Genomic DNA, 27931 nt, shown 5'->3' on the forward strand with positions numbered 1-27931 from the left:
TTGAAACGAGTCTATCCACTTTTCACAGACTAACAATTATACACTTTTTAATGCTAAATATGGATTTAGCCTTTCTTAAGTCTTCTGAAAGATGTCTGTTACTATTAGTATTACTTATACTGTATTACTTATCAGCAGAATTAGACAACCACATGAACTGATCCATGAGCCATACAACTTCAGTGTCATGCCAAATACAATTGCTCCCATCTGCTAGGTATCAGTTAATTCATATTCAGTGTGTGCTGAAACACACTTTCCACTTGAGTTAAATGAACACGCACCTGTTTGGAGATTATGTGCTGCCGTTGTTTGTCACACCGATCTATATTGTGTTGTGTGACAGTAGTTAGTAATATTATCCTTGGAAAGCATCCTGTTTTCCATGGCGTTGCTTTGCTTGAAATCTGCACAAACACTTTTGTGAAAGAACAATTGTTGGAACATACAAACATGTGAGTGTTTCCATTCCCTCTGAATCACATCTGTTGGGTTTGAATTCACCTCAGGGTAATTCAGGGTGACTGTAAAAATATGAAACAATTCAACATGATATAATCCTACTAATTAAAATAAACCTATATTACGCCCCCCTAACCCCAGCCTTGGAAGATCTCTTAAAATGTGCAGCCAGAGAGTCAGAGTTTGCAGAAGACATTGTGGAAGTCGCATCAGAAGTGCCACAGTCTCTAGCTTGAGCCCTCAGAGGTTTTGGACTTATAATTTAAGTCTGTTTCATCTTTTTCATCAGAAGGAAAAGAAACCCGTTGTTCATCCATGCGTTTGGATTGCACCTTCTGAATAAGGCTGAAGAAGTCTTCATCTGGGTCTGGTGCTGGTGGCAAAGAGCACCTCTGATCATTGATTCTGGAAGACTGGAGGAGGAGAGAAGTGAGAAAGTTCATAACATGCAAACAGAGGACGTCTGAGGAACGTAAGTGTAAATCACATTTGTACATCTCTCATCTGATATCGAATTTCAATGGCTATTGTGTTACCTGATACTTTATGAGCATGTTGAAAAACTCGTCACTAGGTTCCAGTGGACTACATGCCTCGCACAAGTGTCCCACATTGTTCTGTGGTATTCTGATGCCCAGACGGTCCCCTATACTGGCTCTCTGGTCATCCAGTCTGCGGCTCTGGGAACTGGCTATCAGGTCAAAGAACTCCTCTGTCTGGGTAAGAGAGATGAGGGAGGAGGCTCCAGACAGTAAAGGGGACTGGGACATGGAGGACTGGGGCCCAGATGAGGCCTCTTGGGCCTGGGCATTGGGCTGTTGAGGGTGCTGGCAGCGCCGGTTCTCCATGCCGCTGCTTCTGGGGTCTCTGAGCACAGTGAAAGGGCAGACCTCATTAGAGGTGACTGGGACTTACCCTTAAAAAGAATACAGAGCAAAAGATTAAACACTCTTGCAATGATTAATGAAATTCTTGATTTTGAAACATAAAAGCTCGAATTTGAATGTCAGTATAACAATTTCATTAACAATGTTTTCTTGTTCCCAGAATGATACAAACATGAACTTAAAACTACATATAGATTATTAAACATGTTTAACCTTGTCAACTTTGATTAAAGCAGACTTAATCCTGTAAGCCGGAAAAGTTAGGCGTGAAATATATCTGGGATAATAACTTATTTTAGAGTTAGCATGATGCATAAACTGCAGACCAGCAAAGTTTGAATGAGTTAACAATTTTTAATCAAATTTTAAATTTGGTGTTAGAATAGCATAAAAGAATAACATTAAATCATCTTTATTCTAATTAAGAAAAACAGCTTTTAATAAATATAACATGTAACATCACATAAAAGATTTGAGATACTTTACTAGAAATGCAATATTTAGGCATGACATATTTTACATATGACAAAGTTTTAAAATGACTTACAGTTTTATCCTTTTCAAAAAAATCCAAAAGCAATAAAGTTCACAAAGGCGCTCTCTACAGGGACTTCATCTGAGAACAGCCATACACCAATTGCCACAGCCTCTGGCACTAAATGATTTTCTTGGCAGACATGACAAGCAGACCTTTCTCTCCCAAGATTGAAATGCACATGTTACTGAACGGCTTGCAAATCTTAAAAACATTAAAAAAAGAAAATAAATACAAGAAAAATGGCTTATATTCCAGCAAAATGAAGATGACTTCCCTATCTTCCACACCCAGGTTTCCTGTGTGCTGGGCTGTCTGTTTTTCGAGGGGGAGAGGGAGAGAAAGGGAGAGTGAGGGGGGAGAGATAGAGAGAAATGGGGCGCAGTTGCCCCTCTCCGCTTACATCATGGTTGCTATAGGAACTGGAAATCGGCTTCCAAATCTCGCTCCCGTTGTTCACTCAAACACAGACATATACACACCAACAAAAACACACACTGTCTGGTGCACACACATACACACACACTGGCTTGCATTCCTGCATTGTTGAGTTCCATTCATTGCCTCCTGGGGGATCAGTTGCCTCTCTCTTTCCACAGTCAGGAAAACTAGAGCACAATTATACGAGGATACAGTGGCCAAGATTACTGATGTATCTGTCATTTTCATATCTTTGTTTCAAGCGATGCAGAGCTACTGTCGGCAGAGTGTGAGGAGGAAGGGGTTGCTTGGAAGCTACCATAAAGTGGAGGCTATAACCAATGATTCTGGGATAAACCAAAGCAACATAATGTTGCCTGGGGCCCTTCGTCTGAAATGAATGGATGAATGCCACTCCATTTAGAATTCCCTAGGGGGAATAGAGCAGTCTTTCTTGGGATTCCCTCCAGTCCAACTCCATGTGCCAGCCAGCAGGCAGCTACGAGAACAGGTCCTGTTCATCAGTGCTCTCCACTATACTTTCTAATAAAGTTCACTACATTACATGAGGAGTAGCAGGCAGTTCATTGACAGATTACATGATGTATTGACAGAATATACGCATATATGTAGAGAGAGAGAGAGATAGAGAGAGAGAGAGTCTGAAATAGTCTGGTTTAGTGTTTGCTGGTCCTGCAGTTCCTCTGAAAACCTCCCACTCCCCAGCTCCACCTGTCTAGATCTGCTTTGGGATTTATATATTCCTATTTATCACCAGCATATCTTACATGTTCAGAACAGTGTGTCTGTTTATCTATCAAGTCCATACAGCAGCATCACTAGTGTGCATAGCACATCTAGTCAACCAAGACCAAAATACATTAGGCAAAATTTTATTTCTTTTTTTATTTATTTACTTATTTACCCAGGAAGGTCCCGTTGAGATACAATATCTCTACTACCAGGGTGTCCTGGTCAAGATAGGCAGCAAAGGACAAATTTAAAAAAACAAAAAAAACAAAAAAGTATATCCACACAATGAACAAACACAAAACGCAATTTTCTAAAAACAAAACAATTCCTAATCAGTTATTTAAACATGTACACTGTTTTATATAAACAGACTTTGAAATATTTTTGAAATATAGCGATAGATGGTACAAATTCCATATGTAATGTACCTTGAAGCTCGTTCTATACATACGGAGTATAATTAGAAAAAGCAGATCGACCTATCTCTGTATGAAAAATAGGGCATCTTAAGTAAGAGTTTATCTGTTGATCTGGCATTATAAATAGTTGTGCAGTATGTCAACAAACTAGATATATACTGTGGTAATTTACCCACCAAAGCTTTTAAAATAAAAATTAACATATGCTTTTTTCTCCTTAAGCACAATGAAGTTTATTTTGTCATTTCATATAAATTACAGTGATGTGTGCAGACACTTGTAACAGTAACAAATCGTAAAGCAGCATGATAAACTACATTCAGTTTTTTTCAAAACATTCAAAGGTGTATGCATATGAATTATATCACCATACTGATAGAAGAATACTTTCTACTAAACGTTTTCGAGAAACAAAGGAGAATTTTTTTTTAAACGAAAATAAAAACCTAACAATATCAATTTTTTAAAAAGGCTGTATAAGAGCTGTAAGTCAGTTTATCATCAAGCCAGATACCAAGATATTTAAAAGATGCCACCCTTTCAAGCTGTATACCATTTAAAGTTTTAATCACAAAATCATTTAATGATAATCTGGGCCGTGTAAAAATCATGTATTTTTTTTTTTTTTAGCATTCAACACTAATTTTAAGTTATCAAGAGAAGTCTGAAATGAATTAAAAGCATTCTGTAAAGAGTCCATTGCCACTTTTATAAATGGAACCATAGTGTAGATAATACTATCATCTGCATAAAAGTGTACATTTGCTGGCTCAACTCATTACCAAGTTTATTTATATAGATAGAAAATAAAATTGGCCCCAAAATTGATCCTTGAGGAACACCTGTCTTCACTATTAAAGGAGCAGAAACATAATTATCTGGACACACATTACTTCCAGTCAAATAATTAGAGTAGACTTCAACACCATATAACTAAAACCTACACATTTAAGCCTTTGCAACAAAAGATCATGATTCACAGAATCAAATGCTTTCGATAAATCAATGAAGAGTGCAGCACATGATTTTTTTATCATCCAATGCAGTGATGATATCCTTAGTGACTGACATTGCAGCAGTTAGTACTGTCCTTGTCTAAAAACCTGATTGAGTTTGACATAATGTAGGACAGTCCTGAAATTGGGAACATTGTCCTGCATCCTGCAAGACATAAGCAGTGTCGAGCTTTTCACTTATGTCCGTATTATTTTTTTTCTTCTCTGAAATTACAATGCCACAATAAGAAATATGATTATAAAAAATGTGACAGGTGTTTAAATATCCATTTGCACAGCCATCATGTTATAGCTAATGTGCAGAAAATAACTAACCAACACAATCATATTACAGAGGGGTTTTGATTAACAAATCCCTGCTGAATAACAACTGAATGGTCAAAAGTAGTTAAATAGTAGTTAAGTAGTCCAGCCAGGACTTCATCTAGACATGTATTGAATAAGAACATCCTGCTGCCAGATCCAACAGAAAATACAAGTTCAAGATGCACTGAATCCAGTAAAATGCATTTAATATTTGCATAGTCTAATAAAGTAACATAAACTAGTTGCTACTTAAGGAAAGTAAGTCACTACTAAAATAGTAGGTATTTTTACCTACTAGCCTGTTACTCAGTTCATTATATTTAGCATGCTCAATAGGTCCTGTAGAATAAATTACACTGTATCACTTAAACCTGGGCAAATTGAGTGCCAGTCACAGAGCCAGTCACAATTACCAAAGCTTTTTGGCAATTTAAAACATGTCATCATCCAACGCAATGGCAAATAGGCTTTCCAACTAATGTAAATCAATACTTGCATAAATTTATTTCTCTCCACATGTCCTGAAAAATCACACACCCTGTCATATCCATTAACATGTTAAAAAAAAATTCACAGATGTTCTGTATAGGCCAAGTGAGACTTGCACAAAAATGCCCTTCCTGTGGTTTGGCTCTCATGAAATATATATTTGTGAAACCTCATATCGCTATTAAGCCAACAAGGTCTTTACGCTCTTTAGACGCACCGCTGGAGTGAGAGCAAACATCACCCTTCTTTTTAAATGCACTGCCAGAAGGAAGCTTTTCAGCCCTCCATTAGGTAAGTGCTCTGCCAAATAGGAAAATCCATCAGCTTTTGTGAACAAAGCCATTGAGCCATACCTGTCCATTCAGCTATCATATACAAAAGCATCATAAATAGATTCAAACTTTCCTGTTTCCATAGACAATGTGATACAGCATATGTGTTATAACACTGTGCAAACAAGTGCATCACACTATCTGTCTGAGAGCATACTATGTTAGTGTAGCCTATCCAAAATTAGAAAGGCAGAATTACTTGACTTTATATGAAAATAGATTCTGTGCTAATATTGAATGGCTGTAAGGGCAAGAACACACGATTGTTGAAGCACCCAGCATGACTGCAAGCAGGATGCCTGCACTTGTGCACCTGGGTTCCCCCTAATCAGATGCCTTTTATCATCACTACTAAATGCTTTGAAACCTTATCCTGTTTGATTTTAAAGTAATGTTTTGTATTTTGTTTTACAGTCTGTCAGACAAATCATGCATTTTAGTGAAAAATGCGTTATAAAAAATAAAAATAAATAAAAATAAATAATAATAATAATAATATATATATATATATATATATATATATATATATATATATATATATATATATATATATATATATATAAATAACATAACACGAGTCTTGCAGAAACCTAATCTTAGTTGTTGTGTAATTTTAGCGCTCCATTTGGCGCCAGTGTCCATAGCTCTGCCTTAATCGAGTTGAATCTGTTACTAGGAGCTTTAATGTAAACAAAGTTACTGACAGTTCTGAACGCTGAAATGACCGTGATCCTGCGAATTTAACGGTAGGATGGCTTAATTTGGTTAAATATAGTTGATGATATAACATGTTATTCTAATGTTTGTGTTTATGCTTGCTGGTGTTTTCGGGGCTTTGGGTTGAACTCGGTCTAATAATTTACGTAGTTTGTAGGCAACAATATAAAATCAGCCACTTGGGCAATGTTATGTTGTCTATAGACATAACATACTTACTATTTGAATGTGGCTGATTTGAACAAATAAATAATAGGCCTAAATTATAGTTTACATAGGATTTGCTCTCTCAGTTACAGTATATGGATAGGCTAAAACCTATGGGGTTGTTAAAAGAAATAAAATGCCTAATTTCGTATGATTATGGAGTATTCAGTGCACACTCTGATTGCCATAGAGAAAGTGTAATACTTGATATCATGGCTGTATGGAGCTAATATTCTCCTGAATAGACTATTAAATAAATATATACATAAAAAGGCAAAACCATTAGGCTATGAAATACATAGTATACTCTACTTGCAAGCATATGAAATGGAAATGTCCGACATCTGTCATCCATAAATTTATTCTTAAAAGTTAATTATACTTAATAGAATATTTTTGTCTGTAATAGTTACATTATGACTGTAATAAATTATAGACTATTTAATCTGTGTAAATGTATCATTTGCTTTCTTTTCAGAAACACTGCATGCAAAGACAAGTGCACAAAAAACATCTTGAATGAATGCTTCAAGTTCTTTAGATACATTCTGTCACAGGTGAGTATTTGATTTTTACACTTTGATTAATGTTTAAAGAATTGTTCTATTCCTGAAGGGGTTTTGCATGAAGTGTTAAAATCTCATTTTCAATCCAGTTAGGATCAGGTCAGAGTGTGACTCATCCTCTGTGCCACATTCAGGATGTACTTTCCTCCTGGACTCTTTAAATATAGTTGATCCAAATAAATCTGTGCAAAAAGGATTTTGCAAAGAGTATTTATCAAACAAATTCGGCAGACTATGAGTCATTGCCAAAAGTTTCCACAAGATGACACTCTTTCGCCAAAATTAGACTCACTATCTTGTGCAGAGCTTTTGAAGAAAAATTTACCTACATCCAAAGCCTTACACAGTCTACGAATGAAGATCCAGCAACAGAAACTGAGGAGAGAAATTTCAACTCCAGCACCTGGGGAGAAAGATCGACAACATCTTACCAGAAAAATTTGCAGGGTGTCAAACAAAGGTCTGCATTGTCACTGAACTTTATGGTATATGCAATTACAAAGCATGGACGTGTGTTAAAAAAGATATAGAGGTAACAGATATCAATTAGATGATGTGCAAGTCGGTGTTAAATTAAGTTACTATGCAATTTGATGTAATCTCTTCTGCTAGAAGCAAAAGCATCACCAGGTACAGGTGGAGTAATTAGATTGGCTGTGAGGAAAAACACTGTAAACGCCGACTACCAAAGATCTGATCTCCGAGGTGAGACCCATGAGGAAACTATTTAATATAATGCTTCCTGACCCAGAATATAATATAAAAATATCTCAGAGCTTTCGAGGCACCTTGGCCTACTAAATGTCTTATGTAAGAGAATAGAAAAAATTCAATTAAGCATTAAAACTACACTCTCAGAAATAAAAAATAAAAAAATGTACAAAAACTTCACCTTATAGGGATACAAAAGCTTGTCACTGGGGCAGCACCCTTGAAAGGAAAAGGAAATCTTAAAGCACCTTATTTACTCCTAAGAGGTTCATAGTAGTACCTTAATGGTACAGATTACTAAACTAACCCTTGTGAAAAGAATTACACTTAAACATACTTTTAAAAAGAGTATTGGATTTGAAACTAATATATTTAAAGAACAAGAGGTACCTAAACACGAACTGAATTTAATGTTTCAGATGCTTAATTGCATTTTATTTACAATTAAATGAAAATATATATTTTAAATTACAAGCATTTAGTTGGGATTTGAAGTACACTACAAGTGCACATTCAATACAATTAAGCACACTTATTTTTCACAAGGGAAGATACTAATATGCTCCTTTTAGGGGTAGACAAAGTACAAAATTGGCCCTTTAATTATAATTAATACTTCACCCAAAAATGAAAATTTGCTGAAAATGTTCTTACCGTCAGACCTTCCAAGATGCAGATTAGTTTGGTTAGAAATCTTTGGATAAGTGTGTGTGAGAAACAAATCCACCATTAAGACATTTTAACTGTTAATTGTCATGCAGCTTTTTGCTTCACAAGAAGTTAATTGATGGACTGGAGTTGTGTGGATTACTTGTGGATTATTGTAATGTTTTTATCAGCTGTTTGAACTATCATTCTGACGGCACCCATTCACTAGCAGAGGATCCATTGGTGGGCAAGTGATGTAATGCTTAATTTATCAAAAATCTGTTGAAATGAAGAAGCAAAATCTACATCTTGGATCGCCTGAGAGTGAGTAAATGCTCAGTAAATATTCATTTTTGGATGAACTATTCCTTTAAATGTACCGTGTCAGGAACAAGCTACCACAACCCTAAAAAGGTACAATTTTTGCACTTCTTTTCCTTTCTAACCCCACAGCAGAGCATTCTACGTACATATCCGCCTGGAGGAATGCCCAAGGGCTTGTGAAACTAATTTTGAACTCACCTTGCAGTGCTGTTTCGCAGGCTGAAAGAGTCAGCATTAAGGGTAGGCCATAATTCAATTGCATTGAATGGGCACACAGAATCAGACTCAGCATCTTATGCATGCTTATATCATATTTAGCATCTTTGCATTCTTTTAAATTTGCACACTTCTCATGTATGCGTTTTCTTTACAGATCAGAGAGACTGGTCAAACAAGAAGGCTTCTCAACAATTAGTTGTTTTGAATGCTCAAACAAATAGTTCAAACCAAATGAAAAAGGATGAGAATTCATCTAAGAAGCATCCCAGCCCCTTGAGATCTCAAGCTCAAGTCTTGTATTCTCCAGCATCTGGAAAGACTTTCATAAGCCATGCAGCTTCTTCATACCCGGTCAAAGCAGTTCCATTGGCAAACAGAAATCATTGCTCTCAAAATTCCACCTCAGAAGTATTTGCTAAAAACTGCGACATTGCAAAGACAACAGAACCACTAGTTGCAGGTAAAGAAAATGAAAGCCAAATGAAATCAAACAGGCAGCCTAGACATAATATCCAAGAGCTGCGGGAATATATGCATCACCAGGCCGTTGAGAGAAGGAGAAAGGTGCTGCAAATGAGGAAAGAAGCACAGCGAGAGGACGAGAGGAAGCAAAGGAATATGCATGAAGTAATTAAGAAGCAAAGGCAAGTGCTCCACAGGGCCAAGAGAGAACAGCAACAGGAGTACAAGGTATGTAAATGAATGTTGTCTGGAAAAAGCAAAAAGCAAATGTTCTTACCTAGACATCTTAAGGATTACCACCTTCATGCTGTTGCAATAATGAGATCTAAATGTGCACTTACACAGAACAGAGGCAGTTCCGAGGAGAAGAAGAGATGTGCTCATGTAGCTGACACAACTGAAGAACAATTGTCTGTCTTTCCTAGACAGAACCAAAGTGTGACAGTGTGAGTCCACTGCAGAGCCCATTCTACCTTTTCTCAACCTCAAGAGGGCAGTATTGAGCTAGAAAGTATTTAAATCACAGAAATAGACACTACGTGGCCCAATGTACAGTATGTGGACATGAAACACCACACCTTGCTTGTTGAGCAATTCATTTAAAAACTACAACATTATTAATGACTTAAATTGTACTGAATTTTTAGATAGCAAACAATATGTAGAGCTGCAATTCAAGTAGAATTCAAATGAATTTAAATTTAAAGACAAAGATATAGAGATGATGATATAGATTGACTGATCCTTTAGAAATTATTCTAATATGCTGTGTTGGTGCTCAAGGAACATTACTTAGTATTCTAAATAAATAGTAAAAAATTGTGGGTGAATTAATATTTTTGTGGAAACTGTAACACTACCGTTTGGGTAAGTAAGATTTTTAAAAACAAAACTGAATTAAGCAGTACTTTCATTTAGCAACAATGCATTCAACTGAACAAAAGTGACTGTAAAGACACAATGTTTTATTAAATAAATACATTTAATTGAATTAAAATAAATAAACAGTTTCACATTGAAAGCAATAAGAACTTTTCAGCTTTGCCATCTCTGAAATAAATTGAATTATAAAATATATCAGTATATATATACACATATATGCTGGTCATATAATTAGAATATCATCAAAAAGTTGATTTATTTCACTAATTCCATTCAAAAAGTGAAACTTGTATATTATATTCATTCATTACACACAGACTGATATATTTCAAATGTTTATTTCTTTTAATTTTGATGATTAGAGCTTACAGCTCATGAAAGTCAAAAATCAGTATCTTAAAATATTAGAATATTACTTAAGACCAATACAAAGAAAGGATTTTTAGAAATCTTGGCCAACTGAAAAGTATGAAAATGAAAAGTATGAGCATATACAGCACTCAATACTCAATACTTAGTTGGGGCTCCTTTTGCCTGAATTACTGCAGCAATGCGGCGTGGCATGGAGTCCATCAGTCTGTGGCACTGCTCAGGTGTTATGAGAGCCCAGGTTGCTCTGATAGTGGCCTTCAGCTCATCTGCATTGTTGGGTCTGGTGTCTCTCATCTTCCTCTTGACAATACCCCATAGATTCTCTATGGGGTTCAGGTCAGGCGAGTTTGCTCGCCAATCAAGCACAGTAACACTATGGTCATTGAACCAGCTTTTGGTACCTTTGGCAGTGTGGGCAGGTGCCAAGTCCTGCTGGAAAATGAAATCAGCATCTCCATAAAGCTTGTCAACAGAAGGAAGCATGAAGTGCTCTAAAATTTCCTGGTAGATGGCTGTGTTGACTGTGGACATCAGAAAACACAGTGGACCAACACCAGCAGATGACATGGCAGCCCAAATCATCACTGACTGTGGAAACTTCACACTGGACTTCAAGCAACATGGATTCTGTGCCTCTCCACTCTTCCTTCAGACTCTGGGACCTTGATTTCCAAATGAAATGTAAAATTTACTTTCATCTGAAAAGAGGACTTTGGACCACTGAGCAACAGTCCAGTTCTTTTTCTCCACAGCCCAGTTAAGATGCTTCTGACTTTGTCTCTGGTTCAGAAGTGGCTTGCTAGCCCTTTTCCTGAAGACGTCTGAGCGTGGTGACTCTTGATGCACTGACTCCAGCTTCAGTTCTCTCCTTGTGAAGCTCTCCCAAGTGTTTGAATTGGCTTTGCTTGACTGTATTCTCAAGCTTGCGGTCATCCCTGTTGCTTGTGCACCTTTTCCTACCCAAATTCTTCCTTCCAGTCAACTTTGCATTTAATATGCTTTGATACAGCACTCTGTAAACAGCCACACCTTTCAGTAATGACCTTCTGTGACTTACCCTCTTTGTGGAGGGTGTCAATGTTTGTCTTCTGGATCATTGCCAAGTCAGTAGTCTTCTCCATTATTGTGGTTTCAAAGAACAAGAGATACCCGGAATTTATACTGTAGGGATGGTCATTTATTCAAACTCAAATGTAAATATTCTACTATTTTGAGATACAGATTTTTGACTTTCATGAGCTGTAAGCTCTAATCATCAAAATTAAAAGAAATAAACATTTGAAATATATCAGTCTGTGTGTAATGAATGAATATAATATACAAGTTTCACTTTTGAATGGAATTAGTGAAATAAATCTTTTGATGATATTCTATTTATATGACCAGCACCTGTATATATATATATATATATATATATATATATATATATATATATATATGTATATATTAGTACTGTCAAATGCACTAATGCATCCAAAATAAAAGTTTTTGTTTACATAATATATGTGTGTGTTTTGTGTATATTTATTGTGCATATATAAATACACACACATACAGCATATATTTTGAAAATATTTACATGTATATATTTATATTCATATAATTTATATCATATAAAAATATATTTAATATATAAATGTAACATATTTTTCTTAAGTATGCATGTGTGTGTATTGATATATACATAATAAATATACACAGTACACACACATATATTATGGAAAGAAAAACATTTATTTTGGATGCGATTTGAATCGTTTGACATCGTTAATATATATATATATAAAATTTTAAATGGTAATAATATTTCACAATAATACTGATTTTACTGTATTATACTGTTTTTCAAATAAATGCAGCTTTGGTGAGCATAAGAAATTTCATTCAAAAACATTTAATAATCTTAATTACTTTGACTGATGGTGTAGCTAGACAGATTAGGTTTTCCATGTAATATTTCATTTTATTTTATTTTACTTTATTTCAGCTTTATTTAAATTTTATAACAATAACAACACTGTTATGCAACTATTTTTATGTGTGATTTTATGCATGCTAGCATCACTTGTTCTCAGCTGTAATCAGTCTGATGGTACTTGGATTCCTAACACATCTGCCATCTTTGAACCAGCAGAGCTGAGCAGGTGGATCAGGGCTCAGGCACACTGGGTGAAGCTGGCAGTCCTGTGAGTGCAGCTGATGCAAAGTGGGCTCAAAACGCTCTGGCAACTCACAGACACAGAGAGGAGGCTCTCAGGAAGACAATCAGTGCTCTAGATACACACATGGCCGATGAGGCAGCCTGGCTGCGAATCACAGACCACAAAGTGGCTCTAAGACAGTCACAACCCGCTGGACAGGGCATCTGTGGAGCCAAATCAAGGGAAACTTTGTCTGACCATGTATCTCTGGATACAGACAAAGAGACAAACCACAGACAAGAAAGAGTGTCAATTAAAAAAGAAATTAAAGATGAAAAATATGGAGTGGGTATGTGCTCCAGAGTTTATTACTCTCAAAGAATATGATAAAGGCATTTAAAATATTTGAAAGAAATATTGCATTTTTTTATTTTGTTTTATTTTTTTATTATTTTATCATATATATATATATATATATTATTTTAGATATGGGACTGTGTGCTGCAGATTGTAGACCACAGATTGACCAGACAGAAAAAGGACAGGAGGAGCAAAGTGACAGCAGTGAGAGCACTGACTCCACAAGCAAGGTGATCAATTAAATTGTATTAAATTAAGAAACTGTTTTATATATATTGAGATGCTTATGTAATAAGTAGAATATTCACGTTTTTAATGTCTATTTGATAAAGAGGAATGTGTGGGCAACAGAATTGGCACAAAATGTAATAATTAGTATGGGGTATTAATTATTCAGTAATTCCATGCGTTAGACATACATTTTTCCTATTCATTAAAACCTTATTGATCTAATTGAGTGAAATTATTCCATTTGAATTCATAGTCTTGTCTTTATGATATATCTTAAATTAAAATATGGGAAATAAAATATATATTCATGTGCATTATTTTATTCAACTAAATTTTCTAAACACAGCAGCTGATTTAGTAGTTTATATTAATGACACAAAAAATGTGTGTGTGTGTGTGTGTGTGTGTGTGTGTACTTGTTTATGCTACATTGTGGGGACCAAAAATTATTAAAAAATAGTAAATGATGTTTATTTGAAAGTGTAAGAATGCAACCAGGTTTTCTGTAAGGGGTAGATTTAGGGTTAGGGGATAGAAAATATAGTTTGGTCAGTATAAAAACAATAGAAGTCTATGGAAAATCCCCACAATTCACAGAAACAAACATGTGTGTGTGCGTGTGTCCTTGTTTTGACTATTTATGAGGGCCAAATCACTTCAATTCCTCACTTATATTGTGAAATACTTTGACAACTTGTATGCGTGTGCGTTTCTAATTACTTCCATTAATAACACATTGACTGATGCATCATCATCCCTCTAAATATGTTACAATTTAAATGTAAATGCACATTTTAAGGGGAGCTTCTTCCCCTTTCTTACCCTACCATGATGATAATGTTTTTTTTACATGCATCATGACAGGTTTTCTTCAAAATACCTTGAAATACTATGCAAAATGAATGTGGTAAAATCATTTAGTACTGTGGTGTTTATTAAAATACCATACAATATACCGTCACTATATCATTGTATTTTCTGTAGGATAGACTGTCTGTAGCACAGTTACAAATAACAAATGTGCACTAAAGGCCGTGTAAGGCAGGTTTATGTCAAAGTATTGAATGCACATTTATGTCTGGCTCCTCTATTAATGCGATTTGTAGTGGAGTGAGCTGAGCGAGTTGTACAGCCAGCGCCTCCTCAGTCACCTCTCCCTGGCCCAGAGCCAGCAGTTCCTGAGGGAAGAGGAGCTGAGGGCACGCCAGTACAGCGCACTCTTCAGGCTCAGGGAGAAAGCGCTCTGGGAGAAGACCCAAGCTGAGCTTGACTGGTTGGAGCATAGCGTAAAGTGAGTAACAGAAGACTTGTAGTGATGTTACATGATCACAATACAAAAAGTTACATTGTAATCAGATTACTGATGCACTTTGTGAAAAAATTAGGATTATTACCAGGATGTAACGAAAGGATAAATATACTCAGAGTGTATAAGAAAAAAAACATTGTGTTAGCAATGGTAGAACCTTATTATCACATCAGGCTGCTGATTATCACATGCGCAAATCGCACCTTTCACAACACCACTCTGATCTCAAGTCGAGCATGTTCAACCTTTGATTCAGTATACAGAAAACATGTAAGTCATTGTGTATTATAGCTTTTTTCTTATTTTATCTGCATATGTAGCCTTGAGGTGATTTATTAACTTAACTGATTACATTTTAGTAAATATTTTCACATTTGTATGAGAATACATTTTTTAAGTAACCCTCCCAACGCTGGAAGAGCAATACCGCATTTATTATGACTCTGTATCGTCGTAATCCTCATAATTTCAGGACCGATGCAATTTGTTTATGCAGGTTTTTTTTTTTTTTTTTTTACCACTTATTCATACAGTATGTGCAAATATTCATAGTTGTAAAAATGCTATTATTGTGGCAGTCATTTTGTAACCTGTCCATATTGTCATATAACACATCTTTTCATCAGTCATGGAACAGCACAAGATGATATACTTGCTTTCACGGAACTCAAGCAGAAGCAGGAGGAAGTAATTCACAGATTCCAACAAGAGCAGGTGACTATTTAAGTTTGGGGTCAGTACTTTTTTAATGTATTTTTTTGAAATACATTAACACTTTTATTCAGCAAGAATGCATTAAACTGATTAAAAGTGGCAGCAATTTTGATCATAAATAAATCAATAAAGTCAATACTTTTGTGATCAAAAGTAAAAGTAAAGACATTTTGATTTATTTAATTATATTAAAGAATCCTGAATAATATATTATGGTTCCCAAAAAAAAAAAAAGAAAATTAGGCAGCACAGCTGTTTTCAACACTGATAATAACAAGGATTTGTATATTAAAACCATTTCTTCATGTGACACTAAAGACTCCTGAAAATTAAGCTTTGCTATCACAGAAATAAATAGCATTGTAACACATAATAAAACAGGAAACAATTTTTAACTGTAATAATATTTCACAATATTACTATTTTTACTGTATTTTTGATCAAATAAATGTAGCCTTGGTCAGCATAAGACATAACAGACAGTAGATGTATTTTATTTTTTTCTGATTTATTTATGTTAGGCAGAGATCCACTATTGGCGAAACATGTACAGATCAGGCCGGCACCAGAGACGGTTGCTTCTCCACCATCAGAGAGACATTCTTCATATCAAACAGTCAGCTATTCGCTTAAGACAAGCGCTGCAAATACAGACTCTGCCAAATAAGAATGGAATCACCAAGCCAGAGAACACTTCCAGTTATATGGTATTCCACAAATCAGAAATCTGCTCTTTTCTTCAGTGATACTGTGGTTAAAGTCAGTGTGAAATAGCATTTGTAAGTATTTACAAATACAGAAGGATATTCAACAATATTGTAATGATAGTAGGAGACGTCTTGAAGCGCTACTTGCTGAAAGGATATTGTGAAGTAGTCTCAGAAGGTGCTCCTTGGTTGGGTTTGAAGCAATTATTACAAAAATAAATAAATAAATCCAAGGCACTTCTTCTGGTCCGAAAAAGTAAAAAAAAAAAAAACTTTATTCATATTATGGCCATCTCAACAGAAACATTAAAAATGTTTAAAACTCTGATGTAAATTAAGGCTTTTTTAATTTTTTGAACCAGAAGAAGGGCCTTGAATTCTTGAAAAAGCAAAAGGGGTGACATCAGACGAAAATTTTGTTTTTGTTTGTTTGTTTGTTTTTGAGAAGTGGAGCATTTACATTTAGATGAAAAATCAGGAAGACAACACTGCAATACAATATTTTTCAGTATTTTTGTCTAGTTTTCCAGTACAAATGAAATTCTAAAAATTCCTAAAGATACTTTTACTTTAGAAGGAAAACTTGAGATATTAAATTTAAAATAAATGTATCAAAATTAATCGGGTTTACTTTTAAAATAAGAACTCATATCTGATTTAATATTTGATACGATATCAAACATTTGAGAAAATTAATGTAGTTAGTTGATTTTCTTGACAGATATTGTTTCTTATTTTAAACATAAACTGGCTTAATTCTGATGCATCTATCAGAAAACAAGACTTGAGTGCTTCTAAAGCAGTATCATTTTAGTGTACTTTTAGAGTTTGTATTAATATTTTGAATTCGTTTTTAATTTTCTGTTTTAATTTTAATTTTATTGCGTTCTTCACATTTTGTTGGCTTTTTAGTTTTTTAGTGTTTTTAAATATGTCTATTTTTTTTATCTCAGAAGATTTAAGTTAAAAAAAAGTCAGATCAAGTTAAACAAATGGAAAGAGAAACAAGTTATATATTATTATAATATTGTATCCCAGTTGGCGTTAAATTATTACATTTCATGTTGACTTTAACAAATTCCAAAATGCAACAGTTCCCAGTGTTGTCACTGCAATAATATGGTGAACTGAACAGGAGTGCAAAGCCATGTGATAATTTCCCATAATGCTCAGATGCCACATTTATAGCAGTACTGATTTTTATGCTGATGTTTTGCAGGAGGAAGAAGGTGTTATGCAACCTGGGATTAAGCCAGATACTAGAAGCACAGATAAAGCACCAAGAGAGGAAGGGAGGCAAGTGTGATCACTATTATTCCATCATTTATTTTCATACACTTGCACAGAGGAGTAGTGGGATGCTTAGTTCCCATATACAGCCAACACATTTATGTAGAGTAACACCTCAAGAGGAAATACTGCAGTGCACCACTTACTGTCTGGCAAATCCTGCATGACACACAGCAGAGGAGGAGACATGGCAGAAGTGTGTGCCTATCATGAGCTTGTTATCTACAGCATTTACTGTCTGTCTTGGCTACGATGCACCACTCAGAGTAATTACCCTTGGAGAGAGAGAGAAATGGAAGGAAGTCGGTGAGATAGAGTGGAGATAGATAGATTGAGTGAGTGAGTGAGTGAGTGAGTGAGTGAGTGAGAGAGAGAGAGAGAGAGAGGAGGGGAGGCTGGATGGGAGGAGAGAGTTACTGGATGAAAGAGAGAGAGAGAGTGAAGCAAGCAGGAGGAAGTTAAAGAGAATAAAAAGAGGGCATAGCTGTAGACAGAGATGCAGGATGACTGCTCTCTCAGCCACCGGCTCGACTGCAACTGCGAGTTGACACGATATTTGGGGAGTGGCAGCAGCATCTCACAGGGGACCTGAAGCAGGACAGTCTACTGTTCCTCTGGCTGCTTGCTCACGACTCAGCCCCTTTGTGATGGCAGTATGCCAGTCATGAACAGGTCAGGGTAGGTGGACGGCATTTCTCTCTCTCTCCTTCTCTCTGATTCTCGCTCTTTCACTCTCTCTCTATTTGCATGAGTAGGCATTAGTTCTGTGTCAGTTATATAATTCAATATATACAATTAAAGCAATAGTTTATTCAAAAATGAACATCCTAAGTACTTAAGTTAGTTCATTATTTACTTTTCCAAGTAATTAGAATGAATGGAGACTGAGGCTTCTTTTTGAAGCTGAAAGCCTCAGTCCTCACTTAATGTAATTGCACAAAATTTATTCGAAGATTCTATTAGATCTCATATTTCAGAAAATGTATTTTCTTTCATATGGGATAAAGATGAACTGATTACAAAAATGATGTTATAATTATAAGGGTAAGACTTCAATTTGTTAACATTAGTTCATTAGGTATCATAAGTAGCATGAGTATATTTGTAGCAATAGCCAACAATACGTTGTATGGGTCAAAATGATTGATTTTTCTTTTATCCCAAAAATCATTAGGATATTAAGTAAAGATCATTTTCCATGGAGATATTTTGTAAATTTCCTACCGTAAATATATCAAAACTTAATTTTCGATTAGTAATATGCATTGCTAAGAACCTCATTTGGACAACTTTTCACGGGTGATTTTCTCAATATTTAGATTTTTTTGCACCCTCAGATTCCAGATTTTCAAATAGTTGTATCTCAGCCAAATATTGTGCTAACAAATCATACATCAATGGAAAGCTTATTTATTCAGCTTTCAGATGATGTATAAATCTCAATTTTTAAAAAAAAGACCCGTATGACTGGTTTTGTGGTCCAGGGTCACAATTAATCAATTAACAATTCTCTTACAGCATTTAATAATCTAGCTTCACATTTGTTTACATGCACAAAAATAAAGGTTCTTTTTATTATTGATGGTTCTCTCAAGACTATTTAACTTTATGGAACTTTTCCACTGCACAGAAGTGCACTGGGGGGGAAATGGTTTAGGATTTGCTTTGAAACAATTTTCACTCAGTAATTGTTAGTAAAATTGAACAAATAATTAGAAACAGCAATTAACACACTGAATTAAACATGAAATTTCGAAGTATAAATTGCAATTAAATACAACTTTAAATAATAATTTTTACAGCGTGGAAAAAAGTTCTTCAGATTACAAAAATATTCTTTAAAAAAAAAAAGTTCATTGAAAGTTCACTGAAATGTTTCTTCTTTTGTATCACTACGAAAACCACCTTTGGAACCTATTTTTATAAAGTATATTCTAAGCATACACTCTAAAAAACAATGGTGCTTTATAGCACTAAAAGTAGTTCTTTGGCTCGTAATCATAGGGGAACCACATTCGGTGCTGTATAACACCAAATCTTGGTGCTTCAGTGGTTCTTCAGCGGTTCTTCACCGGTTCTTTGGCATGACTGAGGGGCTATATAGCACCGCTACCATGTACAGAACCTGTTAAGCTCCTGTATGGTTCTTCAGTGGTTCTTCACCGGTTCTTTGGGGTGATTAAGGTGCTATATAGCACCACTGCCATACAAAGAACCTGTTAAGCCCCTTTAAAGGTTCTTTACGAGCCAAATAACCACTGTTGGTGCTGTTTAGCACCATTTTTGTTGAAGAAATACAATGCAATATGGCACTTCTTATGGTTCTACATAGCACCATTTGACAAAGGTGCTGTATAGCACCTTTAAAGTTATGGTGCTATATAGCACCAAAAGTGGTTCCCCTACGATTACGAGCCAAGAACCACTTTTAGTGCTATATAGCATTTTTTTTTAGAGTGATACTTATATATTTTTAATATTTCAAGTTGCACAAATTAAAATTAGTCAATCTATTATGAATGTAAATGATTTAATAATGATCAGTACTATATATATTTTTTTTAATTAGCATGAACCTAGATTAATAAATGATGTAAAAAATATTGTTCATTGTTCATATATTTTGTAAAATGTATTTTTGCTTGTTTTCCTTCAGCTTGTTGGGTAAGGCAGGTTTGAGGAGGCTGTTGTCATCAGATGAAGTGTGGACTTTAGGAAGGAAGAGGAACCAAGTGGAATTCGTCCCGGCCGAGCAGGATATTCTGCAAGTCGCAGAATCAAACAATCCTCCAGCCAGTCCCTCTCACAGGTACAGCCGACAGAACCAGGCTTCTCTTCACCTTATCAGTCCAGAAAGAATCAGCAAGACTGAAGGTGGAAGCACTTCATGTCAGCGTGACTCTGTGAAGGCTCTGAAATCAGGACCTGAAGTTAATGGTGGGTAGAGAGGGTTCTGTGTTTTGAAGCTTTCCATGAACACATTGTGTCTGTTAATAGAACGTTTAGTTCAGGCTTCATCTTCATTTCTGACAGTAAAAGAAAGCTGCCAGACATCATACAGTCTGATTTTACTTTTTCACAGTTTTCTCTTTGATAGATGTCTTTCTGTTGTTATTAAGTGTACAGCAATTCAGTGCTGATTTACAGTCTAGTTTCTGCTGACTCATGCTGTGAGCAGAATGACTCAATGCCCATACTGATTTACTGTGGCATTTATAGCATATGACTGCACATAAACAATGCAAAACTGTTACAATGTCAAAAAAAGTAAAAAAAAAAAAAAAAAAAATCTGAAAAATTGAATCAAAGACAGGTTCTCTTAGAATCAAATAAGATCAACTAAAATTTGTTTGGTTTTCTATTTGAATTTACTTAAAAATATAATTTATTACTGTATTGCAAAGCTGAATTTTCATCAACCATTACTCCAGTCCTCAGTGTAATGTGATTCTTTAAATCATTCTTATATGATGATTTATTATCGATGTTGGAAACAGTTGTGCTGCTTAATATTTTTTGGAACCTGTGATACTTTTTTTTTTTTTTTTATGTTTTTAGGATTTTTTGATGAATAAAACGTTAAAAAGAACAGAAATATTTTGTCATATTTTTTAATAATAATTGTAAGTTTTCATGATATATATACTAATATATATATATATATATATAAGTTTGGGGTCAGTACATTTTTATCTTTCTGTTTTGGAAGAAATTTATATTTTTATTCAGCAAGGACATGTTAAATTGATTAAAAGTGATAGTAAAGACTTATATTGTTAGAAAAGATTTTTATTTTGAACTTTTTATTAATCAAAGAATCCTGAAAAGGTATCACAGGTTCGAAAAAAAAAAATTTGAGCACAACAGGTTCCAACAATGATAATAAATCTGTCATGGCCCAGTGTGATTAAAGAGCCAAGACGATGACAATGAAGAAGGATTTAATAATCTTAAATGCGCAACAGGGTAATCCAAACAGGGCGGGAGAACACACTAGGTAACGTAATCAATACCAGACGAGAGAACACAGGACAGACTAGAACTTAATTACACAGGCAAACAAGGATAATTAACAAGACACAGGTGAACCAAATGACAATCAGACATGAGGGACAACTGGGACAAGGAACATACGAGGGATGAAAACACAACAAAACAGTCCAAAGGTGTGACAAAATCAGCATATTAGAATGATTTCTGAAGGATCATGTGACACTGAAGCCTGAAGAAAAGGTTGGAGTAATGGCTGGGTATAGGCTCAGCTTTGCATCACAGGAATAAATTATATTTTAAAGTACATTAAAACAGAAAACAGTTGCTTTAAATTGTAATAATATTTTATTTTTTAAAAACGTTTTAAACATTTAGTTTTTTCTTGTTTTTCCTGTATTTTTGATCAAATAAATGCAGCCTTGGTTGGCAGAAGAGACTTCTTTCAAAAACTGCAATTATTGTTATTATTAGTCAGGACTGGTTCCAAATTATGTTATCCATTAACATTCCTTTAGGATTTTTGACAATAGAGAATATTTGATAACATTTTCAGAACAAGACACTCAGAAGAAGGTACAAGGGCTTTACGAGGACACCTGCACACTCAAGAGAGAAAGACTGCAACATCCATCTGAAGTGCCAATGAAGCCGGTTTTAAATATCCATCATTTCACACTCAACCGTGAGCCTCACTCAGATTCACTCCGAGCCCCAATAGTGTCCAGTTTGTCATCTGACAAAAAAGATGATCTCCGATTGGACCCTAAGAAGAGCCATCTTAAACCCAAGGAGCAAGAAGACATAAAGACGACAAACGTGGTCCATGGCAGCACAACAGCAGATACCACAGCTCTAAATGTACAGAACAATCAGAGACTTCACAGTGTGCTGACGCTGAACAACAACCACAATATCTGTGACCAAGATGCCGAGGGGCAATGGAAGTCATCTCTTTCATACTCCAAAACCGATAAAACCAATGAGTTTCCTGAACAAAAACCTCAGGCATGTACAAATGAGACCGTCACAGACAATCCGCTTATTGAAAACTTAATTCTGGAAGCAGTAAGTGTGGAAATAAGAAAGGCTGAGGATAGTCCATCTTGTGATGTCAGTCTATCTGAGATAGATGAGAAGTCAGAAGCAGTTTCGTTTCATAGTGAAGCGCTCGCTTGGTCTGAAGAAGAAAGGGACTGTCTCGATGAGGAGAAGATTGAAGCAGCTCAAGCAAGTAGTTGCTCTTTAGTTTTTGCAGAAAAGTACACTGTGGTACCAGACGATTCTCATCCTTATTTGAACAATAAACAGGAAGGACGCTGTACACCGCCATGTTACGAAAGACAAGCGACTGTAGAGTCGACGCTGTCAGAAATTCTCTCTCCTGTAGATGAGGTTTTGTCTTACGGAAGTGCAGAACTCCCTCCATCCGTTAAAGGAGGAGCCGCATCAGGTCTTGACAGCTATGGTTGTCCTCCTCCTCCTCCTCCTGCCTTTGAGATTATTACATGGACCAGTGAGGAGGAACTTCCAGCTCCACCTGATTCTGTAGACGATCTCTCAATTAACAGCGAGAACCTCCCTCCTCTCCCTGTGGACTTCTCTCTGAAAAGAAAAGAGTCTCAGAGTCTAGACTCTAACAGTCTGAGGGAAAAGGAGGTAAACGATGATACGAATGGAGCTCTGTGTGAGGATGCAGAGGAAAACGACTGTTCAGAGTACACTGGCTCACTTCCTGAAGATGCGAGAAATGAATTCTCGGATCCATTGTCCTCCTTTCAAATTGGAGACAGAGTTCTTGTGTGTAACTCTAGACCGGGTGTGCTGAAATATAAAGGCCTCACGGTGTTTGCCAATGGGTTTTGGGCTGGTGTTGCTTTGGACACTCCTAATGGAAACCACAATGGAACTTTTAGAGGTGTGAAGTACTTCAGCTGCAACAAAAGCCACGGTGTCCTAGTAAGAGCCGAGGACATCGCTCACATACACAGAGAACATAGTAGTGATGTAGAGACTGGGGTGGATGAAGATCCCTTCTCAGATGAGGAGCAGCCTAGGGCAAAGAGAGATAAACAACAGAAGGACACATCGTCGGCAGATGGACAAAGAGGACATCAACTTAGTCAGTATCCTCCTAGAGATGAGACCATACCTACAAACAGCACACGCACACGACAAAAAGAACCTCAGGAAGACATGTCAGATGGAGCAAGAAACCTTTCACATGCCTTTGAAATGCCCTCAACAAGAGTAAGTAACACCAAGCGCTTAATGGAATAGTTCACTCAAAAATGAAAATTCTGGATCCATTTAATCACCCTCATGTCATTCCAAACCGGGTTGACCTTCTTTCTTCTGTGGACTGCAAAATGAGATGTTAAGATAAATGTTGCTCTTTTGCATATAGTGAAAGTATGTACACTACCCTTAAAATTGTTTAGTGTTAGAACAGTAAAACGTTCAGAAAATCTATTTCTAAAAAGCTTATATTCATCAAAGAATCTTGAGAAATCACCATTTCCCCAAAAATATTAAGCAGCACAACTGTTTTCAACAATGATGATAATAAGAAATGTTTTTTCCTGCAGCAAATCAGCATATTAGAATGATCTCTGAAGGATCACGTGACACTGAAGACTGAAGTAATGGCTGCTAAAAATTCAGCTTTGCCATGACAAGGAAAAAAATACTTTTAAAATGACTTATATATCGGTCACACTTTATTTTAAAGTCCAGTTCTCACTATTAACAAACCATTAATTATGACTATTGCGTCAATAACCTCATAATTTGCTGTTTATGAACAGTTAGTAAGGTAGTTGTTAAGTTTAGGTATTGGGTAGGATTACGGATGTAGAATATGGCCATGCAGAATATGTGCTTTACAAGTACTAATCAACATCTTATATGTTAATAATTGGCATGCTAATAAGCAACTAGTTAATAGAGAATGGTCCCTATTAAAGTGTTACCAATATATTAAACTAGAAAACTATTTAATTTGTAACTGTTGACCGTTGATCAAATAAATGTAGACTTCTTTCAAAAAACAAAATTGACCCCAAACTTTTGAACAGTATAATGCACAATGACCAGAGGCTGTTAAGCCTAAAAAAAAAACTAAAAACCCTACATAAAGTACCACAAAAACTGACACATCACAATACAGTCGGTTACAAGACACACAAGAACCAATGGTGTTTCATGGACATCAAACCTTGTACAGCGCTTTACTGTTGTGTGTGCATATGTATCTTAACCCCTGACCTACTATTTTCTGTTATCTTTGTGTCTTAATTGTCATTTTTTGAGTGTTTATTGTTTACAGTCTTTTATATTGTTCTGTTCTATTATTCCATTCCATTACAGTATACACTGTATAGGTCTAGATCAGAATGATAGTAAACTAAACTCGACATGTCTGCTCCTCACACAAAGCTATGTGCAACTCAACTCAACATAATGCTTAAGGAAACTTGTAATATAGCGTAAGACTTATGTACTGATTTGACAGTGTTTTTAAGGTGCTTTTTGTCCTTACTGAAGCTCAACAGCCTCTGGTCACTGTATGATTTCATTGTATAGAAAAGAACGGCATCAACAATTCTTGCAAACAGTCACACACCATAGTGAAAAATAATATACTAAAATGTATCTGAAACACATTTATTTCATGCTAAGTAAACTACAAATGTATTTACATATTTATGTACTTAATAAAAAATATCCTGCAATTGTACTTTTACTAAACTGGTATACTTAAAGTCTGCTAAATTGGAACAACTAATTTTGTACTTAATGCACTTTAATTGTGTGGAAGCAGTGCTGAAGTCCAACAAAAGATATACTGAAGTATATTTGATTGTGCTAAAGTGGAACTTTTGCAAGTATACTTTAGGTACACTTTAAATATCTGGCTTGATTATTCAAAGATTAAACAATCCTCATCAATAGTGACATCAAAACACATTTTATGCTTAATATTAAGAAATGTGCATTGTGCACAAGTAGTATTCCAAATAAAGTTTAATTATAATGTTTATATCAGTAAGTCTCGAGCGATATGTCAATAGATTTGAACTATACTTGAAATAAATGTATTTTAAATATATTACTTTTTTTTACTTTTTACTTGAGAATGATTAAATGATGACAGAATATTCTTTTTTTGGGTATCTATTGTTTTCAGAAACTTTATCATAGCATATGGCACCTGTATTTTACAGACCGACTTTGAGCTCCATCATAATGAGCTCCATCAAAACAGGCATCATGAGGATGCTAAGCTGACAGAAGAGCTGGATAAAGATGGAGTTCACTGTGCTCAGGATAATAGAAAGAGACAAAGGATTAAAGCATTGCACGACAATCACTCTACAGATACTGTAAGTTGTCAAAACAACTGTAGAATTTGCTTTAGTGAAGAATAAAATACCTGTGTAAAATAATATCTGTGAGTGAAATTTGAATCAGTTTTGTTTACTATTACTGCACTTTTCTCTTTGATATTTAGGAAGTCAGAAAAGGTGAGGATGGTCATTTTATGCCATGTGTCTTGGATCAGTGGCATCAGGCCCAACCCGACACGCCACCAAAGATAAAAGTTCCGCCCCACGAAGACAGCATTGTGTACAGATTAGTGGACGCTGCAGTGGAGATTCTGTGTGGCCAAGCAAATGAAGACACTCTCGACCTTTATGAAACACCAAGCTATTTATTAGACGACGATAGTCGCAAACGTTATCGGAAGGTTAGTCTACAGGAATGTGTACATAACGAATGACTATAAAAATGCTAAATGAATGAGAGAAACAAAAGTCTAATCTAAACCTTATTCATTTTACACTGTAGGTGATTTTTCAGTTAACATCTGATGTACTTCATGAGATTTGGGGTGATCTGTTAAGGACAAAACAATCTGCCCAGAATATAGATGATCAATCTGTGATCTCAGCTCTGCGATCCAGTCAAATTTCAGTCACATTTTTAAAGGTAAAACAATTTGCAATCAGCTGTATGAGCCATTAAAATAATATTCATGCAAAGTTTTTATTTTATTTTATTATTGTTTTTTTTTTCTCTGTTGAACTACCATTTTGATGAAAGTACTTTAAAGAACATTTACAGTGTGTTAATGTAATGTTGTTTGCAGGCTGCCGTGAGAAAAGAGATACAGAAAATTCTGAATTTAGAGCGAAGCGAGCAACAGATGACAGAGATGCTCCAAAAACTGTGCAAATACTGGTACGCCAAGCGAGACAGAGTGGACTTTATACTGGTGTGTGTGTAAAGGCACTCCTATAAAAATATGCTTGCATGTGAAATTAGTGGTCTTGGTGTAACTTTAATCTTAACATTCTTTAAGATTGCAGTAAATGTTAGAACTGAAAATGTCTGATTTTGTCTTTTTATCTATTTCTAGATTCAGGAACTTCATAACGAGGAAAGACCGTGGCTAGACTACAGTGCTGACCAGTACACTGTGAAAATGCATCTGACTGAGGAGATTTTTAGTCTTCTTTTGGATGACACAATATTAGCTCTAAATCGTATGCACTTTTCAACTTAAAAGACAAGTTTCAGAATCTTGACATTTTCATACTTGCATCTCTGATATGTTCTTTGATATGTTGTTGTTTTCTTTTTGGGTGAATCTTTCAAATCCTGTCAAGAGCATGTCCAAGTCATATTTCACAAATTATATTTTGCTTGAAGAACGTAAACCCATAAAAGCCATTTAGAGCAGTTTTCTTGCATTATGACAACTGAACACATTTTCACATAATTTCCACTTTTGCAATTACTGTAAAGAAAAAAATAATATTATTCTCATTACTGAAATTCTAAAGATATTATATATTATTTACATTTTAAAGTATTTATATGTCATATTATTATTGTTTGTGTTGCTTTTAATGTCTGCTGATTTAATCAAAAGTAATGTATCACAGTTTTAATGAATTAAAAGTAATAGGTTACTTTATTACAGTAATGAGAATATAATGCAAATAATCATGGAGAATAATGGGAATAAAAAAAAATAAAAAACTCAAAACTACATGTACTGATATATTACATTATTGAGAATTTTTGTTCAATGTGAACAAACATATCAAAATACAAACAAACAAAAGTAAATTAATTAATTCATTTTCTGTATGCAATATATTTCTTTTAATTCTGGGATGAAGTTACATGAACCTATTTTTGTGAGATTTAATCTTTGTCTTTAATCATTCATCATATCAATCATTACTTTAATGATTTTTAAAAATCAATTATGTGTTTCTGTACATTAAACTACTACCGTACAATCAAGATGAAATACATTTAATTCTTAGCAACATTTGCGGTGTTTGTTTGTTTTTTCAAACAATTTTGCTTATATTAGAGTACCATACACCGAAGAATTGTTATTCGGTGAATACATGATACACGTACATGATCTGCGTCGCCCGTACG

The 27931-nt window shown here is 35.2% G+C and overlaps 2 protein-coding genes across 10 annotated transcripts; one reads left to right on the forward strand and one right to left on the reverse strand.

Moving 5' to 3' along the window:
• Positions 1-10406, reverse strand: gpsm1a (G protein signaling modulator 1a). Of its 6 annotated transcripts, none has more exons than XM_058774635.1 (4): positions 9815-10406; positions 7439-7512; positions 999-1329; positions 1-875 (listed from the first exon to the last, which is right to left on the reverse strand). In XM_058774635.1, the coding sequence occupies exons 3-4, from the start codon at positions 1308-1310 to the stop codon at positions 690-692; spliced, it is 498 nt and encodes a 165-aa protein (XP_058630618.1). In that variant the 5' UTR covers positions 1311-1329; positions 7439-7512; positions 9815-10406; the 3' UTR covers positions 1-689. The 6 variants fall into 6 exon arrangements, with proteins under 6 accessions (XP_058630618.1, XP_058630620.1, XP_058630617.1 ...); XM_058774637.1 differs by lacking the exon at positions 9815-10406 and adding an exon at positions 8991-9067; XM_058774634.1 differs by lacking the exon at positions 7439-7512.
• Positions 6232-27764, forward strand: LOC131540142 (centrosome-associated protein 350). 4 transcript variants are annotated; one of them, XM_058774630.1, is made up of 21 exons: positions 6232-6365; positions 7022-7100; positions 7199-7569; positions 7722-7814; positions 8660-8792; positions 8922-9032; positions 9166-9701; positions 9819-9919; positions 12862-13217; positions 13355-13458; positions 14566-14750; positions 15395-15482; positions 16004-16189; positions 17409-17485; positions 20136-20416; positions 22026-23719; positions 25696-25854; positions 25983-26219; positions 26321-26461; positions 26622-26747; positions 26892-27764. In XM_058774630.1, the coding sequence occupies exons 5-21, from the start codon at positions 8756-8758 to the stop codon at positions 27036-27038; spliced, it is 4566 nt and encodes a 1521-aa protein (XP_058630613.1). In that variant the 5' UTR covers positions 6232-6365; positions 7022-7100; positions 7199-7569; positions 7722-7814; positions 8660-8755; the 3' UTR covers positions 27039-27764. The 4 variants fall into 4 exon arrangements, with proteins under 4 accessions (XP_058630613.1, XP_058630610.1, XP_058630611.1 ...); XM_058774627.1 differs by lacking the exon at positions 8660-8792; XM_058774628.1 differs by lacking the exon at positions 8660-8792 and having other exon boundaries at positions 26622-26713; positions 26892-27021.
• The last annotated feature ends 167 nt before the right edge of the window (positions 27765-27931 follow it).

Source organism: Onychostoma macrolepis, chromosome 05 (assembly GCF_012432095.1).
Source record: "Onychostoma macrolepis isolate SWU-2019 chromosome 05, ASM1243209v1, whole genome shotgun sequence".
NCBI classification, from domain to species: Eukaryota; Metazoa; Chordata; class Actinopteri; order Cypriniformes; family Cyprinidae; genus Onychostoma; species Onychostoma macrolepis.